The sequence below is a fragment of the Hordeum vulgare genome, chromosome 2H (assembly GCF_904849725.1).
Source record: "Hordeum vulgare subsp. vulgare chromosome 2H, MorexV3_pseudomolecules_assembly, whole genome shotgun sequence".
In the NCBI taxonomy this organism is placed as follows: Eukaryota; Viridiplantae; Streptophyta; class Magnoliopsida; order Poales; family Poaceae; genus Hordeum; species Hordeum vulgare.
In genome coordinates, this window is record NC_058519.1 from 613277726 (window position 1) to 613296528 (window position 18803).

Sequence of the window (18803 nt, forward strand, 5' to 3'; positions counted from 1 at the left end):
AGTCCAATTTCCTTGTAATCATGAACACACATCTATTCAAATATGTTAAATTAACTTGCAGATTCCATCTATATTTCAAAATAAAAAAAAAACTTGCAGATTCCATCTTGATATGGACTCACCTCTTATCTTGAAACCAGATCTGCGGAAACTTGAGTAAAGAGATTGAAGTTTACTCTAAGGGATGATCAGCTTATATATAGGCCACAAAAGATAAAAGTTGGGAAGATGGTTATGAATCTAGGAACATAATTATATTGGTATTAGGACTAGTTAAACAATTAGACAGTCAAGGAAAGATAAAATGAGCTATGATGGGACATTCTGTCTCACCGAGAACAATGTAATAACTGTATCACAAGCAACATGATGTTCTGCATTTCAAGGGTATGAAAGGTGAAAAACTACCTCAAGGCATGCATCTTTCATATTGTTTGCCTGGTTTTCAATAGCGGTACGGTCCAGGTCATTTCTACAATTCCATATAGCCCACAAAAGTGCAGATATTCCAACTCTAAATAGTTTGGCGAAGTCCAGAGAGGATTATCAGAAGGATGAAGTGAAGATCGTCTCGAAATGCACGGACACTGTCTTCAGATATTTTTTCACATGTCAGACATACAGAAAATTGTCGTACGTATTTGAGTTGTAACAAAAGAACATAATGGCATGAGCTTACAAATATTTTCACATTTAAATTGGAGAATGTGGAGCTTCTACTGGTTTTGTAATCAGGGACAAAAGCAATAGGCTATACATCAGTTGATCGGTATACAAACGTTGGCTAAAGGGGGAAGAATCCCTCCTTTAACGGTCCGTTAGTTGGGTACAAAATGAGCCTTCCCTGCAGATCGAACACGGGTGAGCGAGCTCACACGCATGAACTTCAAGCCAACCGAGCCAGCGCTCAGTTATCAGGTACATCAGTATACGGGTCATCAGCAAACAGAACTTGGTCATTCCGATACCCGATATTCCTAAATCACCGTACCGAAAAAAGATCCGACTTCAATATGCAAGTCCACGCAGAAAGGCAGGCAGGTTGGTTCACTAGTTCCAGTAACAAAATAATCTCATTGCTCAGGTGTATTGTCAGGTCCACAGGCATGAACATACATTTTCAGCATAAGGATGTAAGAAGTTTTGTCCAAGCACCCACCCGAGGAACAGAACCTTGGTCCACCATTTGCTTCAAGACATGATGCGCATCATCTAAGCAGTTAGCACTGCGGAGTCCACCAATTAGCAGCCTGTACGATGAAGGTGTGTTTGGTTTGAGAACCAAAAAACATGGCATGTCATCTCAGACCTTCAGCACATCATCATGCCAGCCAGGTCCTTCGCCTCCGCGAACTTCTTGGACGCCACACAAGGACATCAAGAAGTACTTCAGCCTGGGCGCGCTGGCGTACACCTCGTGAACGGCCTCGTACTGCCGCCTGCAGACCAGCATGTGGAGCACGTAAATGAAGGTCTTGGTGGACGGCCAGCAGCCGTACTGCTCGGGCATCGCGTAGAGCATCTGCATGGCCTTGTGAAGGTTTTAGTATGAAGGTGCTCAGAACATGACCGCGTGGCCTAATGGATAAGGCGCTCGCCTCCGGAGCGGGAGATTCTGGGTTCGAGTCCCAGCGTGGTCGCCTTTTTTGCTGAACTTAACTTTTCTGGATTAACTGAGGCTTCTTTTTTGCTGAACTTAACTTTTCTGGATTAACTGAGGCTTCAGAAGACTTTCTAAACTGTTTTCTACTTTATTTTTAGAAGACTTTCTAAACTGTTTTCTACTTTATTTTTAGGATCAGACATTGCTGAACTTAACTTTTCTGGATTAACTGAGGCTTCAGAAGACTTTCTAAACTGTTTTCTACTTTATTTTTAGAAGACTTTCTAAACTGTTTTCTACTTTATTTTTAGGATCAGACATTGCTGAACTTAACTTTTCTGGATTAACTGAGGCTTCAGAAGACTTTCTAAACTGTTTTCTACTTTATTTTTAGAAGACTTTCTAAACTGTTTTCTACTTTATTTTTAGGATCAGACATTGCTGAACTTAACTTTTCTGGATTAACTGAGGCTTCAGAAGACTTTCTAAACTGTTTTCTACTTTATTTTTAGAAGACTTTCTAAACTGTTTTCTACTTTATTTTTAGGATCAGACATTGCTGAACTTAACTTTTCTGGATTAACTGAGGCTTCAGAAGACTTTCTAAACTGTTTTCTACTTTATTTTTAGAAGACTTTCTAAACTGTTTTCTACTTTATTTTTAGGATCAGACATTGCTGAACTTAACTTTTCTGGATTAACTGAGGCTTCAGAAGACTTTCTAAACTGTTTTCTACTTTATTTTTAGAAGACTTTCTAAACTGTTTTCTACTTTATTTTTAGGATCAGACATTGCTGAACTTAACTTTTCTGGATTAACTGAGGCTTCAGAAGACTTTCTAAACTGTTTTCTACTTTATTTTTAGAAGACTTTCTAAACTGTTTTCTACTTTATTTTTAGGATCAGACATTGCTGAACTTAACTTTTCTGGATTAACTGAGGCTTCAGAAGACTTTCTAAACTGTTTTCTACTTTATTTTTAGAAGACTTTCTAAACTGTTTTCTACTTTATTTTTAGGATCAGACATTGCTGAACTTAACTTTTCTGGATTAACTGAGGCTTCAGAAGACTTTCTAAACTGTTTTCTACTTTATTTTTAGAAGACTTTCTAAACTGTTTTCTACTTTATTTTTAGGATCAGACATTGCTGAACTTAACTTTTCTGGATTAACTGAGGCTTCAGAAGACTTTCTAAACTGTTTTCTACTTTATTTTTAGAAGACTTTCTAAACTGTTTTCTACTTTATTTTTAGGATCAGACATTGCTGAACTTAACTTTTCTGGATTAACTGAGGCTTCAGAAGACTTTCTAAACTGTTTTCTACTTTATTTTTAGAAGACTTTCTAAACTGTTTTCTACTTTATTTTTAGGATCAGACATTGCTGAACTTAACTTTTCTGGATTAACTGAGGCTTCAGAAGACTTTCTAAACTGTTTTCTACTTTATTTTTAGAAGACTTTCTAAACTGTTTTCTACTTTATTTTTAGGATCAGACATTGCTGAACTTAACTTTTCTGGATTAACTGAGGCTTCAGAAGACTTTCTAAACTGTTTTCTACTTTATTTTTAGAAGACTTTCTAAACTGTTTTCTACTTTATTTTTAGGATCAGACATAACCAGCTTTAAAAAGTGTACATAACATCCATAGACTTCACCAGTTTTTTTTTTTTTTTTAGCTGGAGCTACAACCAGTTTTGGAAGTGTAAAAATCAGATCAGGAACCCAAGGAGGATGAGATCTATTCTAATGTTTGTGAAGAATCTTCACGAGCACCGCCTCATTCTGTTGCTGTGGAACATAAATTTCTGGTGTTAAGCAATGATAGTTAACATAAGTACTACATTTCCGCTAAGAAAACGCCCTCCATTTCTAAATATAAGTCTTTTTAAAGTTTCACCTGCCAATTACGTATGGATGTACATACATATATTAAAGTATAGTTTCATTCATTTTACTCCTTATGTAGTCACTAGTAAAATCTCTAAAACAAACTTATATTTAGGAACGGAGGGAGTACATTTGTTCTTGAAAACCATCAACGATGGCAGTTGTTCATACTTTTATGGTCACTCTCCTCATTAGTCTTCCCTTGGCATGTTTTCATCCGAACTGGGGTCTCCTTTGTAAATTTCTTCATTGCTTCTTGGTTAAGCGTGTTTGTTCCTAAAGACGAGGCTCATACGTCCATGTTTAGGGTTTCTCTTGCGACACCAACGGTTAGGGCATTCATCTCCTTCAAACTTCGGCAACAAGCCCATGGATCCACCTCTCTTGTGCCCGCCGTTTAGGAAGTTGGTGGCGAAGAGGGGCATCCCGGTGCCTCAGCTCGGCCAGTAGTTCAGGTTAGGTTCCTTTTCTTGTAGGGTCGACGTTCGGACGAATGACGATGCTTCCTTTTTGAGTTGTTCTTCCGGGCTCCTATCATCATCAAGTTTGTTCATCAGGACGGAGTCGACAAGGCTCCTATGTAGATTCCTGCCACCTACTTGGCGTGACAAGGTTAGGGTTTCTTGGGGAGATTTGGTGACATGTGTTAAAAACAATTCAAGGGTTGAATGACGATGATTGCGTCTCAAGGGTTGTTAGGGGCACATGCACTAAGACTTTTCAATTTTCATCGACGAGATCAAGGCGGCTCCGGTAAAGGAGCGGCGACAGTGGTGCACCGACACAACGGTAGTGGTCATCTGGATTTAACTAGATATTATTCTTCCTCTTATAAAGGTGTCAAAATAACATGGCATGTTTCCACAAATAAAAATAAAAATAACATGGCATGTGAACTGAACTAAAACATCATCAACTATTTCCGAACGGAGGGATGAAATGGGGCATATCATTCAGATCCCCCAGAAAGAAAAACCTACAGAATGCACTCCTCAATTCTACGGCTGTACCACTTGATGGACAGAGCCCAGAATACACCAGGCAATCTCAGATTCGAATGCATGGCTTCTGTCATCAGGATGAAGCCATTCAGGTCAGCATAAACAGGGTTCTCTTTTTACGTAGAAAGGTTTTAGGGGGCAAAAGAAGTGAGATACATCAACTGTACAGGAACATTCTGCCAAGGAGAACCAATTCGTAGATCATACAATTCGTGTGTGCGCAAAATGACCGCTCTTCTCATGTGAATGGGTAGAAGTTAGGGAAGAGCAAACTGCCGAGAAGAATATAAGCAATGAAGTAAACGACGATGAAGTAACCCCATCTCTTGCAAGAGCCGCCTCTTGCGGGAGCCAAGATGTGCGAAGCAGCCCAGTAGATCGGGGGACTGGCAGACAGAAACCGCGTTGACACCTGGACGGACAAAACAACATATGAGACTTGAGTAACAGACTCTGCAGGACCTACAAATAAATTTCATCAGGCCATACGCTGACCTGGACGTGCATCACGAAGAAGGCGGTAAATGTCATGAATGTCAGATGTAAAATGAAAGGAAGAACTAGCAAGGGGCACCCATCCTTGTTATCTCCCACAATTCCGCGTGTTGATACATTGCCATCTAAAGATGCTGAAGCAGCCCTGGTTGTAACAGATTTTCTCTTCTTAACCTCAGTGTTCCCTGTTCAAGCATAACAGAGTTAGGTTCAAACTTCAGTTCTCCAGTAGCCTATATTGATAACAATAGCTTGAGGCCAATTCTGGGTTTTTTAAGGACACTTCAAGTTCCTCAACTCCTAGGCATGTGTTAAGAAAGTTGAAAAATATCACTTTCCAATTATCTTTCAAAAAAGAGACAAAATGTTGACAGTTGATAGAATGTAATAGTACCTTGCTTTTTACTATTTAGTCCGGTAGAAATTTCGCTCTTCAACACCGTGGCAAATTCTGAGCTTTCATATGCTTCAACTAACCTCCCCTCAATATTGGCAATTATCTGCTCGTGTATGCTAGTTGATTGGAAGAGTTGGTGAAGCAATTTTATGTAGTGAACTATGGAATAAACTGCAAGAGACAGTACTGGTGAAGCCAAAAGAAAGTTGGGCAGCTGCTTGACTTGAAAGTATCTCAAGAAACCAACTCCCCTGAAAAGAAAGATATAAAATAACATAAAGCTAGTGAACAACGGGAGCATAAGTTTTCAGAAGATGGCAGTCAAAGAGCAAGCTTAGTAGAAGAGTATGTAAAATTGTAAGGAGAAATGCACATACACGGACATTCTTTAACCAATCAAAACAACACAAGTACTTCAAATTCTTGTGGACATAAATGAGAATGGAGTTTGCCTATTTTCTATACGTGGGGCACACAACCCTAGCATGGAGATCCCAGATTACCAAGCATGGCATCCTAGTGACTTGACAGCATACACTATTGGTGCAACAGAACAGAACGACAAAAGAACAGGCATAACACTCTCCACAAAAGATGAATATGGAATTATCATGGCTGTATAAGAGAAATGGTGACTCCTTATAACTCAGAAAAACTCTTGTTAAGCATACAATCATATTGATATACGAGTTGCAAAAAAATAATAATTAGAACACAATCCCAAGGTTGTCAAATACAGAATTCAAGGGAAAAGCAATGATCAGACTTTATAAATTGTTGAGCTGGTGCTGGTAAAAATGAGATGAAAATGAAACAATTACCAGTAGTGACTCTGAATAAAACTATACAAAAGGGGCAGTTTTGCTTTGCACCATGGCCTCAGCTCATCCGTGTACCCGTGTAGGCATATGTTCAAATATCCATATGCTTGAAAGGCAAAGAATGGTAGGAATATAAAAGTTGAGCGCAAAAATCCAGTGACAAGGGCCTGCACTGCCCACTTGGACAAAGAAAAATGTAATACCGTTAGGTAGACATAATTCCCTCAACTGCACTCATGTAGTCCAACAAAACATCAGCTTGGAGTAAAATATATGGTCATGTAGAAGATATTCCACAAAAATATCATATTGGTTAAACATGTGAAAGTATGTGTACATTTAAAATTTGGTGGACAATTTTGATCATTTATAGTATGGGTACTTATCCAACTCTATAGCATGCATCGGATTATATTTTCGCATGCACACAAAATTTCACATCATCACTACATTTTAACTTTTTGAGAAAAAAAATCAAACTTCCTGGTGAAAAATTGCATGGGATGCGTACGAGTTTGGGTGCTCTTCAGACATATGGCCTCTTCATGTTAGCTCGTATGGTAAGCCCCATACACAACAACATAAAAATTCCAAAATATTAAAAGAAACTGTACCATGTGCCTTTTCTTCTGGATAGCAGCATCATATGCTTGTAGCAAAGCCTCAAAACAGATATAGCCAGCATTAAGTGCTCCATTTGACCTAGCTGAACCAGAGAGTGCGAGCATTATCATTGCAACGGTACGAGAACCGAAAAACAGGTAGAACAGTCCTCCGAGCGAAAAAAGGGCATAAAGACTTTCTGAATATCTGCCAAAACAAAAACATGCTGCTGTTAAGTCATAGCTAGTACATGATTCGTTGTGGCGTAAAGGCAAAGAAGTTTACAGGGATGAGTAGAACACAGAAGCAGGATTGAAGCAAAAAAGAACAGATGCACGGTAGGCCGCTCCTGAGTCCTTCAAGATCAGCACAGATAATCTGTAGGAAGTAGAATAAAGGGTCACTTTTTCACATTAGAATAAATAGTTGTATTGATGCTAGGCAAAGTGAATCTACATATTATTAGACATGAGAACAACTCGTTGGTGGTTGTGCAAACGGCAATATTTGTGAATGAGAAATGGGTAGTCCTGCACTCGAAATGAATGTATTACAACTAAAATTTGAAGGCAGATTTTTATCGCAATTACTCAAACTCTATTATTAAACTATGATGGATACCAAGACTGAAACATCAAGCATCCAAATGATTAAACACACTAATATTAGTAGATCATTATGCGCACAAGCATGACTCTGATAGAATGAATATCTGTTGACATGATCCAAAAACCTAAAACAGCACTTTTAAACATAGAAATCCTAATTACACTGAAATAAATACGCCAATGTGTGTAGCTGAAGAGCGTCAGTCACCTGTAGAAATAGGCCGCGGCGGCAACAAACGCCACATTGTTCAGAACATGCCCGGAGATCACGAGCACGGCCCTGTACCCCAGCATCGGCACCAGCGGCGCGAACACTGCAGAAGGAAAAGGGGCCAAAACCCAACACCAAACCAGATCAAGAAGACACCTCAATGATGAGAAGTTGAGGTAGAGGTGAGGTGACTTACGGGACCGGGAGAGGAGAGTGATTGAGGCGGGGAGGAGGGGGAGGAAGGCGAATGACTGCTCGTACTCGTAGCCGCACTCGGCAGCGCGGGCGAAGTGGACACCATCCCATACGGCTAGGGACGAGATGGTGGCGGTGGTGGAATTAGAAGAGGAGGTGGAAGGGGGGAAGGAGGGGGAGGAGAGACAAGGCGGGTGAAGGGAGGCGGAGGTGTCGTAGGGGCGAAAGAGAAGGCAAGCGAGCAAAGAGAGAGTAAGGACCAAGACGCGGGAGGCGGCAGCGAGCCGGACGATGGTGACGAGCGGCGTCGCCATGGGCCGGGCGGGGGGAAGGCGCCGTGAGAGCAGAACACTGGCAGGGTGGATCGCTGACTCACAGATGGTTTTCCAACCCGTCTGGTTCCTAAAACATTACCTATGGATTTAGAAGTTTCACTCAATGGAATTTTTTCCATAAAATTTAGTACAAAGGATTTTCTAGCGGAAGAAAAGATCATAAAACTCAATACTACGAATCAAACATTACATATGGAGAAATCACAAAGATTTGAACCCCCAAAATCTTTTATGAGGACCATTTGAATAGAAGAGGCTCTTACCCTGCTCTAGAGATAGCTCATATTCTTAAGTCTTGATTATCTTGTCTAGCGGGCTAGGGGGAAATGGGACATGGTGCATCATCTGTGAAGACAGTACACAGCAAGCTACGAATAGTAGCACCTAAACAGAGCTATACGTCTATGCCTCCAAGAAACACAACAGGAATCCTCTTGTTATTTTCACAAGCCAACAACAGCAAAGCAAGGCAGCGAGCATCAAGCCATGAAGCCATTCTCGGACAAATCCATCGGCCAATACAAGTTGACAAGCAAATCCATCAATCAGTCTCTGTTTCTATCTCTAGTTTCCTATAACAATATCACATCAACAACATACGTATCGCCTAATCTAACCCATAAGAAAATGGATAGAAGGAGAACGGAATCAATGTAGACATACCTGTTGGTGGCACGGTGCTCACCTCAGTGGCGGATCTAGGGTTTCAAAACAGGGTAGTCCACCTAAAAACAATTGACAACAAATATGACATGCCAGCATTCTAATTAATTTACCAATAGCACATACAAACAGATCAATATGGTCTTACAGACATACTAGATTTCTCAATTTTGCATGAGAAGCCTACATAATACATACCTCGAGAAGTACAAGAAAGACAATGTGGCATTGTTAATCTGTTATAAAGTGGCATTGCTACAGTAACTTGTTAGAGTGCCATTTTAGAGCAACTTATTAGAGTGGCAAACAATCAGATCAGGTGTTCATGTACTGGATAGCAAAAAGCTATGTGTATGTGCTGATACGACTATGTGTTCATGTAGTGGATAGCAAGTCTGTTTAGCTAACGCAATAGACTTGACTCTTCCACCTGATTGATGTAGCAGACAGGAAAGAGCAAACCCTAAATCAGAAATTGGGGAATGGGAAATGCCGCAGTGGACAACTTGCCTCGAGTCCTCAAATCGGGCTAAAGGCTGGACGCCGGGCAGGGTTGCCGGCAGAATGCCGGAGTCGGCGGGGAGCGGACTGGGCGGCAGGCGCCGGTTGGCAGGTGCGCCAGGGGGACGCGGTGGCGCCCAGCGCCGGCCGAGCGGGGCCGGCAGGGGCGGCTGACGGCGAGGCAAGCGGCGAGATCGGGAGCCGAGCGGGCGGCCGAGGTCGGGGACGAGCAGGGTGCGTCTGTCTGTGTGCGTTTTTTTTTTTTTTTTGAGCGGTAGTCTGTCTGTGTGCGTTGTATGGCAGTATGGGTCGGGACGAGTAAGCCATTGTTTCTTGGGCCTTTTCTTCCACTCAATTTTCTATGGTATGGCCTGGTCTAAAATCTCAGGGTGGGCCGCAACCCACCCTGTAGACCTTTCTTCCCTCCTTGTTCTTCTTGGTTTACAATTTTTTTGTGCCACACCAATGTTTGCATGTAAAGTGTATAGTAGTATAAAAAATTTAGAAGAAAACACTCAATTTCGCAGGTCATTCCATGACCTTGTGTTGATGGAGTATCTAATCTAGCATGTCAATGCCGATCCCAGTCTCTAAAGGCAAAGTGGAAACTACGCTGAACCCAGTCTCCGGAGATCATTTTATGCGTTTTCATGTTTTTGTAGTTGAATTTCTTAGAGTTTTGGTAGAGTAAACTTGCTATTACAGATCAAAGTTTAAGACTTTAAATGTTCATTCTGGTTAAGTTCAACTTCTGGGTCCATCACTGCCTGAAACAAATTAAGAGTAGCTGACCAAACCTCCATGTTTTTCTTACTTTAATATTACAAAGCTCGTTGTGCAGAAAAAAATCATTTTTATTCTTGAACTTGTAGAGCTTAGCTAAGTCGAACCCTCAATTTCGGATCTTGATCGTTGGCACCCTGAACTTATCAATCTTGATCTAAATCGAACCATGGAGTTGTTTTTCACGTAATGGGATAATTTGCTACTTTCCCTAACTCACATGGACCAACCTATATTTATTTTCCACCTCTAGTCTCCTGCGGGTCGCCAAGTAAATGATTATTTTTGTATTCGTGCCCACTTGCAGATGAACTTAAGCTGCTTTCCTTAATTCTTTTTTCTCGTACTCATGCCCAGTAACTCTTTTTTTCTCTCTTTTGATTTCCCATTCCTGTAATTTCTACTTTCATTCTATATCCCTTTTTAGTTTTTATTTACAATTTCCTTAGGCATTTTTATTTACCTATTTATTTTTCTTTCTTTCTTTGATTTTTATCTTCCCCTTTGTCTATTTTATTATCAGATATGTTTGTAAACATTATGTATCTACTTACATTTATATTTCTGAATATTCATTAAGCATTTTACAATACATGGTCAATTCTCTTAAATATATGTAGATTTTTTTTCAACTTTGTAAGTGTTGCTAAAATTCATGAACATGTTTTAAACTTGTGAATGTTTTTTAAAAAACATGAAAATTAGTTCAATTTCATAAATAATTTTTGACTTTGCATTTATTTTCGAGAGTGTGATATTTTTTCAATTTGCAAAAGATTTTCAAACTCATGAACATACTTTTCAAATTCATGAACACTTTATAAATTTGCAAACATTTTTTGAGTTCGTGAACATTTTTTTTTCATTTTTTGAGTTCATGATCTTGTTTAAAATTCATGAACAGATTTTTATATTCAAAACATTGGAGTTCACGAATTTGTTTTCAAATGCAAGAAACCTTTTCAAATTTATGAACAGTTTTTGAGTTCATGAACATTTTTTCAAACTCCTGAACCTTTTTAAAATTTGGGAATAATTTTTATTTCCGAATTGTTCACAGATTTGCGAGCATTTTTTGATTTCACGAACATTTTTCGAAACTCCTGAAGTTCTTTTGCTGTTAATTTTCGAACATTTTTTCTGATTTGCAAACATGTTTCAATATCATGCATATTTTTTAAAATTCGTAAAATAAACCATGACTATTTTGCAGTTTGGCCAACCCATCAAAGGAGCGACCTAAGAAATGTAATCCCATAATCGTTGCTTTTCCGGTGCACCAAACAGCTCCAGAGTTCGGTTTAATCCGAGATTGGTAAGCTCAGGGCGCCAACAACCTGGATACGGAATTAGGGGTTTGATTTTGCTAAGCTCTACCTCCCTAAAAAAAAGACTACGATCTACAAATTTTAGGTTTAAAACAAACTTATTTCTCATTACGGAAAGTCACATGCATGAGTACGAGACCTCGAGTGGTCGATACGTGTACCAAGCCGCAGCTACCTCTATAACACACGAGGCCGGCCCGGCCGGATGCATGCATGACATTGTGGTGTGGAGGGAGTTGTTGGGATTTGGGAGTTCCATATCCAACAGATTTTTGCTGGAACGTGACACCCCTGCTCGCTGCACACAGCGTGACAGCCGCCACACTCACCTTTGAGAACACAAGGAACGAAAAGCCAAAATCTTATGCACGATGGAGCAAGGATAAGCACTGCAAAATTGCCCTTGACCTATTTTCCGTTAGTGATAACTCCATATCCGTACATAGGAATGGAAAATTTCATTAAGAAAAAGTGTCACTTGTTGGCACATGGGTCGTACAGCTCATCGTGGAGGGAAGCCTGAAATCTAGAAGCAGGCAAATGTACTCCAACCTTTAAATCCCAAAACATCGTATCCTAAAACTTTCTGATCTCGAACTTTTTTATCCTTGTGTGAGTATCCAAACAGTGAGATCTGTATGTGGCTTGGAATGGGCTCAGTCAGCACCTGCGGGTGGGGTTTTAGGCTATACCTGGTCGAGCCGGACCAACTCGCTGACCCCCTCGGCTTTCAGTTCCCTTGTTCCTCTCCCACGACGTGACTTTGTTCTTCTTCCATGACGGCGACGATGACGAGCGCTTGATCGCGGCGGCCGCCGACAATCACTATAGTAGAAAAGAAACATATAAAAGAGAACTGCTCGAGCACAGGTGGCATTATTAATTTGCAATCCCGCCCTCTAACACTGCGACTTCAGCAGATCCTAGCCTAAAACAAGCTTAAGAGTAAAAAAAAGTCCGAGATCAAAGAGTTCAGGGTACGAAGTTCCGGGATTGAAGGTCAGGGTTCATTTACGACTGCACCTACAACCATAAAGATGATTTCAGACTTCACTCGCCGATCGTGCGCAACGTCACGTGCATTAAGTGGAGCTTATAGAAAACATATGCAATGATATTACCTTAGAGCATCTACAACCGTGATGAACTAATTCGCCTCTCAAACTCTACGTGATCAAACGACACACAACTAAATCGGATGCAAACGAATACAACATCGGTTGCAAACGGACATCAACAAACTTTGCATCATCCAAAAATCATCTTAGTTTGTCCTCTGACAAGTTTCTAAACTTCTACAACTAAAAACGATATAAACATATGAGGAGCAGGGGCGGGATCACCACTTCCTTGCCAGGCCTTTGCCCTTCCGATAGCCGACGTAGTTGGAGACATCCGAGGCTGGTGGAGAGTCTTGGTCGTACAAGGAGGAGGAGGTACAATTGTTGCCGTCGTCGGCGTTAGAGTCGAAGATGACGATGAGGCCCTTCACCAACGAACCACCCTGTCCTGCTCCATATTCAACTTGGTGACCCGAGCCGCCTCCGCCGCTCCCTCCTTTGCCTCATGCTCCGGCTGGTCAATAGCGAGACAGAGCGCCTTGGCATTCTTTCATCAGAGGTGGCAAGCGTACGTCTCCGTCGTCATGAGGGACCGACGGTAGACCCATGCAAGGAGCCGCTCGTCCTCGTTAGGCTCTGCCTGCATCCCGCGACGGCAGCGCATGGACTGCTCTGTCACGTCCATCTCCCTTGTCGGCTGCCTCTTGTGGCGGGTGGCGCGCGCCTCAGATTTTGGATGCGCACGCGCGCCGACGGTGCGAGCAATAGCACCCACCGCTGCCCGTGTGGAGAACCGGTCGGCAGGGAAGGAGGCATCACGAGAACGGTGTTGATTAAACTGTCCTGTGGAGCTGCGCGCGGGCCAGGAGGGTCCAGCTCTGACGAACGCTCTGCACCGGTGCAGGAACTGCGACAACACTCTAGATCTAGAGTTGTCGCTGGGGTCCACCTTGGACCGCTCCAAGGCAATGCGGAGGGCCAACTCCTCATCATAGTCGAGGTCGGAGCCGGAGCGACTAACGGAGCTGGACATTGGAGTAGATGGGATCGGAATAGGAGAGGAAGAAGAAATGATGGAGCGAGAGAGTGTGAGCTAGGGTTTAGAGAGAGACATACGGATTGGGGTTTTTGTGTGACATGGGTGGGGTCGATGATGAGTCGGGCATGTCAGTTAGGACACAACGAATGCACCGAGGCGTGACCGGGCCATCCCATATTCGCCCTAGATTTGGACTGGATATGAGGGGTGCTGGTAGCCCGGTCGTTTAAGATGGGTTAGAGTGGTCTCGTAGAATCATGTTTCTGTGATCGAATAGTGACCAGACATACTGCCCTGGCGCTTGAGGTCCGATTATTGATGCTCTTAGTGGGTGTATGTTTTATTTTTGAAAACTTCGGTCATATTAATTGTGAAGTATGAAATTCTTACGAAATCTAAAAACAAAATAGAAACTAGATGTCTGAACAAGAACAAAAAACATTACATGCTTTAAGGGCATCTTCAACGCACACTCGCCAATTTGCTTCGGTATCCGTCATGAACAGCGAGGAAGCAACCCATGAATATGGATGCCGGAGCCGACCATCCAATGTGGTCCGCATACATTTTAAGTCGGGTTTCGACTTAGAGCATCTATAGCCGAACTTGACAAATCCGAACTTCTATACGTCTGCTCGAGCGTCCGGGTGCGTCTGCAGACAGTGTTGTAGGACCCCTCATATGGGCCGCCACACATCCACACACCTCAAATGCGAACCCTCAAATCCATGCAATCCATGCACGCCGACCATATGATAAAAATTATCCGAATTAATAATTCAAAAGAAAACAAAACAAATTATAGTTCAACAATCCGACTTGCCAAAATGAAAAACAATGTTTGAATGTGACGGATGCCTTAGTGGCTGGCCGGATCACTGAGCGGATGCAATCCATGCCTCTTTCTCTAAGGTCATCCTTGTGTCCCGCTCCGCCTGCATCTTTGCCGCATGCTCCACTGCTGCCGCAACCGTCCTCACCTCCTTGTACTACCTACGATGGTTGATCTTCTTCCTTTTCTTCTCCTCTGCAAGCCACTTCTTTGCATGCTCATCCAAGAAGGTTTCGTCCGCCAATGTGATCTTCGCGTCCTCCGCGTCCCATACGAGTTGCAACCTCGCCTTCTCAAGCTCAATCTCTCCAAAAGTCTTGTCCTTCTCAAGCTCCCATTTGATTGCCGCCTCTTACTTCTTCAACTAGATCTTCTTCCTCTCAGTTTCCAACCTTTTCCCCGTCCTCTTCCGGTCCCAATCCATCTGCTCATTTTTCACATCCAACATGATCTTGTACCTCTCCTCTTTCGTGTTCTCCCTCACCAAAAATATGCCCGTCCATGTGTACATCATTTTTATAGCCACAACGTCACGGGAGGCCCTTGCCTTATCCCACTTGTTTTCCATGACTTGCAGGTTATTCTTTGACACGATGGATTTTAAGAAAAGTGTCTCTCCTAAGAAAAGTGCTATGGATGTTCAGAAACAATGCTCGCTAAAAAAAACTAGAATGCCTAGAAAAAAGTGTTTTGGGTTTTGTCTAAAAATAGTGGTAAAGCATAGAAACACTTTCCAAGTTGTATTGCCCTCACAACCTTTGCATCTAGAAGACACACAAAGTCTTTGATGACGGAACTCAAAAGCACCACGGCCAACATCGTATGTCATCCAAATTGTCCAAAACCAAAGGAAGGGGATCAAGGTAAAATCAGGATCATCTGGTTACTTCAAGTGCACCAACAACTAGTAGCAAAGCATCCATTGGTCCCTGGGTGCAACCAATTGGAGATTAGTGTGAGTGACGATTGAAGAATTATGACTAATAATGCTACATGTAATTTTGTTGTGGTCATAACATATGAAGTTTTTGTAAGCAAGGCAATAGATTTGCCATTTCATTGATTAAGAAGAAGTTTAGACAAGACCAACAAAGCGGGTCAATAAAAATATACTCTGACGGCATTACAATGCTTAGGTGTTTGGCACTGGCCAAATCCCAAAGCGTGATTTCCTCCTCTCTCTTTTTTTGATTTCCCCTCGATCGGTGTTATAGTTGTAGTATATGAACTTGTGTACGAGTGATTTCCTCCTTGATCTTGTTGACAATGATTTTGTTGCGAATAGCATTGCGCTCAGACCAAATATCCATCAAACAAGCATCATCAGGGATGCAAGCTCCCTTGAAGATCCCCGATAAGGCAGAAGGTTACCATTCCACCACCCGCCGACAGACGCAATCGCAGCCCAAGACGCGGGAACGATGTCATGCATTCCAAGCTAGTGAAGGATTGCATTCCAGACTCGTGATCGATACTTTGCAGAGGGCGAAATTTTGTGCCTTGAGCTTTGTGTTCTTGTTCCAATTTGTAAGAACAGATACTTTGTAATCAATATAAAGCTGCTTGCATCGATGGATACAGAGGGCCATATTTATTTTTCTTTTCGAAAAACCGCGGTGCTTTGGTATTCGTCTAAAAATAGTTGTAAATCAAATTCAAAACGACCACGGCCAATATCGCCATCAAATAGTCCGGGCGATCTAATCAGAATCAGCATCGCCTAGTCTGTTCCAAGTGCGCGAACAACTACTACCAAAGAAGTCCATCACCACGACCTCAAGGCGTCCCTTCTCCACTATCATACGTACCGTCCTGGAACTCCAACTTCTGCAAGTTATTACTGCATCGATCGATGCATGTTGCGAATAAAAAAATAAGAAGAAATAACCATTATCCTTGTCAAGTTCTTCCACCCAAAAATGGTGCATGCCTTAGTTTCCACAATGGATATTTAGGCACGTGGTTACCCCGTATAAACAAACAGTTAGTGGGGCTGTGAGAGAAAATCAGCCGATCATACGTAAGCTAGCAATGTTAGTCGCAGTATCGTGGATGCCTAGTCAAACTACACGGTGATATTAGTGACCGATTACAGTTGTTAGTCGCTATGCACCATGCTCTTGCTGGAGCATGCAGCTAGCCCACTACTCCCGGCCACCTTTATGGCTGTATAAGTAGGCATCCCGATACGTGCTTATTACAATCTACAATTACCAAGCTCAAACACTTGCTAGTTCACTAGTGAAGCTAGGAAAGAAAAACCATGGCGACTTCCTGTGCCTTGGCTGCACTGCTTGCTGTGGTGGTACTCGTGGTCTGCTCTCCGGCGCCTCGTGTTCTCGCCTCCGACCCAAGCCAGCTCCAGGACTTCTGTGTTGCTGATCTAATGAACCCTGGTATATAGCTAGATATATCCATCTTCTGATTGATGGCATTTTCTTTTTCTTTTGAAGCATGTTTTCTACGTATATTGTTGTTTTCTGTTCTCACTAAAAGAACCAAACCATGCAGGAGAGTTGCATGTGTTGTACTCCCTCCGTCCTAAAATAAGTGACTCAAAAAATGATTTAATTTTACACTACAATAGTGTAAAGTTGAGTCATTTTTGAGTCATTTATTTTGGGACTGAGGGAGTAGTAGAGAAGTTCTTGCAAATTTTTCATGTGAAACTTTTATTAAACAGAAACAGTTCGTGTCTTTGCTCTGGAATTGTCGAACATTGTTTTAAATTTAACATGTTCTACCATGATCATTATATTCAGGCATATTTTGTTTTAATTGTGCATTCTATTATTTGTTTGATTGCACAAATCTATAGCCCGTAGTCAAATAGCTTTCTTACACGTCAACAATATTAAAGATATTCCCTAAAACAATATAAAAGACCAGAAAAGTTATCAAAATATAAAAACATATTTGCTCATCAAGTGAACCGTTTCCTTTGTTCATGTGTCGACCAGTTGGATTAGTCGAAGCACTAGCGTCCAATGAAATATACTCAGCAGTAATAGCTGTACAACTTGATCAACGTATTTTAGATTTTTCGTACAACTTGATCAACTTAGTTAGTAGTAATAGCTGTATTCAACATGGTATACGATTTAACTTTGGGTGTTCAACTGTGTATACATGCAGTGATTGTGAATGGGTTCGTGTGTAAGAACATGAAGATGGTGACGGCGAACGATTTCTTCTTGCCCGGACTTAACAAGCCGGGCATGCTGAACGCTCAGGGCTCGGCGGTTACGCCGGTGACGGTGCGACAGCTACCGGGGCTGAACACGCTGGCCATCTCGCTGGCGCGCATCGACTTCGGGCCCAACGGCGGGCAGAACCCGCCGCACACGCACCCTCGCGGGTCCGAGATACTCACGGTGATCACCGGGCAGCTGCTGGTGGGGTTCGTCACCTCCAACCAGCCGGATGGGAAGAACCTGCTCTTCACCAAGCAGCTCGTGGAAGGCGACGTGTTCGTGTTCCCGCAGGGGCTCATCCACTTCCAGGTGAACAACGGCAAGGTGCCTGCCGTGGCCATCGCCGCGCTCAGCAGCCAGGACGCTGGCGTGATCACCATCGCCAACGCCGTCTTCGGGTCTACGCCGCCCATCAGCGACCTCATCCTCGCCAAGGCCTTCATGACCGAGAAGGACACCGTCGACTGGATCCAGGCCAAATTTGCGCCGGCCATGAGCGGCAATAGCAGCATGGGTGGCGGCGGCTACATGCCGCCCGGCGGCAACAGCACCGGCGGCGGTGGCGGCTACTATCCTGGCATGCGCAAGCAGAAGCCCTAAATGACGGGCGGACGGCCATCCTATAGGTAAAGAAAAATAACAAGCCAGTGGTAATTGTAAACACAGTGGGTGTAGTAAGTCGTGTACCAGCATGTGTGTTTGTGGATCGAGGGGTACGTACGTATACGTGCTAGCACTCGGTCGTGTCGAATAAAGCGTGCCCAAAGTGCACCCCTGTACTAGCTAAATGCTGTTAAATTTCTATATATGGAATAATAAATTCTAGGGCAGCCCTCTGCGCCGGCCCAATCTTTTCAATCGATCAGCCCAGATCCATTCAATTTGCATGCGTGTACCTGATCTCCTCTCTCCTCTTCCGCATCCCATCTTTAACCTTCCACATGGGAGAAAGAGAGAAAAAAGGAGGACGCCGCCCCCGCACACGCCGCATCCCACGCCTCGCCTCCTCATCTTCTCTTGCCACCGGTCATCCCTGGTCGCGGCCCCTTGCCGTGGTTGCGGCCCTCGCCGTTGCTCCCAGCTCCGCCATGATGCATGTAGCAAAATGAGTGCCTGGTTGAAGCTTTCTCTATTTCGGTTGAGACATTTTTCATATATCGTTGAAGCTTTTTCTGTCAACGGTTGCAACAAACGCAAGCATGGTTCTCCAGCTGGCCATGGTGACCGTCAAAGCTCTCCGT

General features: G+C 42.8%; 2 protein-coding genes and 1 non-coding gene across 6 annotated transcripts; 2 read left to right on the top strand and 1 right to left on the bottom strand.

Moving 5' to 3' along the window:
• Positions 1-1567: 1567 nt before the first annotated feature.
• Positions 1568-1640, top strand: TRNAR-CCG. Its single transcript has one exon. It is a non-coding gene; the product is annotated as a tRNA-Arg (tRNA).
• Positions 1641-4296: 2656 nt separating this feature from the next.
• On the bottom strand, positions 4297-8881 carry LOC123427819 (GPI mannosyltransferase 2-like). 4 transcript variants are annotated; one of them, XM_045111951.1, is made up of 8 exons: positions 8825-8881; positions 7629-8228; positions 7098-7190; positions 6824-7019; positions 6210-6388; positions 5386-5639; positions 4992-5176; positions 4297-4908 (listed from the first exon to the last, which is right to left on the bottom strand). In XM_045111951.1, exons 2-8 carry the CDS (start codon positions 8138-8140, stop codon positions 4735-4737), a joined length of 1593 nt encoding a protein of 530 aa, XP_044967886.1. In that variant the 5' UTR covers positions 8141-8228; positions 8825-8881; the 3' UTR covers positions 4297-4734. The 4 variants fall into 4 exon arrangements, with proteins under 4 accessions (XP_044967886.1, XP_044967888.1, XP_044967887.1 ...); XM_045111953.1 differs by lacking the exon at positions 8825-8881 and having other exon boundaries at positions 7629-7734; positions 7828-8787; XM_045111952.1 differs by lacking the exon at positions 8825-8881 and having other exon boundaries at positions 6210-6376; positions 7629-8790.
• Positions 8882-16566: 7685 nt separating this feature from the next.
• On the top strand, positions 16567-18350 carry LOC123430805 (germin-like protein 4-1). Its single transcript, XM_045114643.1, has 2 exons — positions 16567-16764; positions 17504-18350. The coding sequence occupies exons 1-2, from the start codon at positions 16632-16634 to the stop codon at positions 18160-18162; spliced, it is 792 nt and encodes a 263-aa protein (XP_044970578.1). The 5' UTR covers positions 16567-16631; the 3' UTR covers positions 18163-18350.
• The last annotated feature ends 453 nt before the right edge of the window (positions 18351-18803 follow it).

Coding starts and splice junctions, on each gene's coding strand:
- LOC123430805 (XM_045114643.1), top strand. CDS start 16,632: ATGGCGACTTCCTGTGCCTTGGCTGCACTGCTTGCTGTGGTGGTACTC. Junction 16,765..17,503: donor TGCTGATCTAATGAACCCTG/GTATATAGCTAG, acceptor GTATACATGCAG/TGATTGTGAATGGGTTCGTG.
- LOC123427819 (XM_045111951.1), bottom strand. CDS start 8,140: ATGGCGACGCCGCTCGTCACCATCGTCCGGCTCGCTGCCGCCTCCCGC. Junction 6,389..6,823: donor TCCAGAAGAAAAGGCACATG/GTACAGTTTCTT, acceptor TCTTTGTCCAAG/TGGGCAGTGCAGGCCCTTGT. Junction 4,909..4,991: donor TCTTCGTGATGCACGTCCAG/GTCAGCGTATGG, acceptor TTGTCCGTCCAG/GTGTCAACGCGGTTTCTGTC.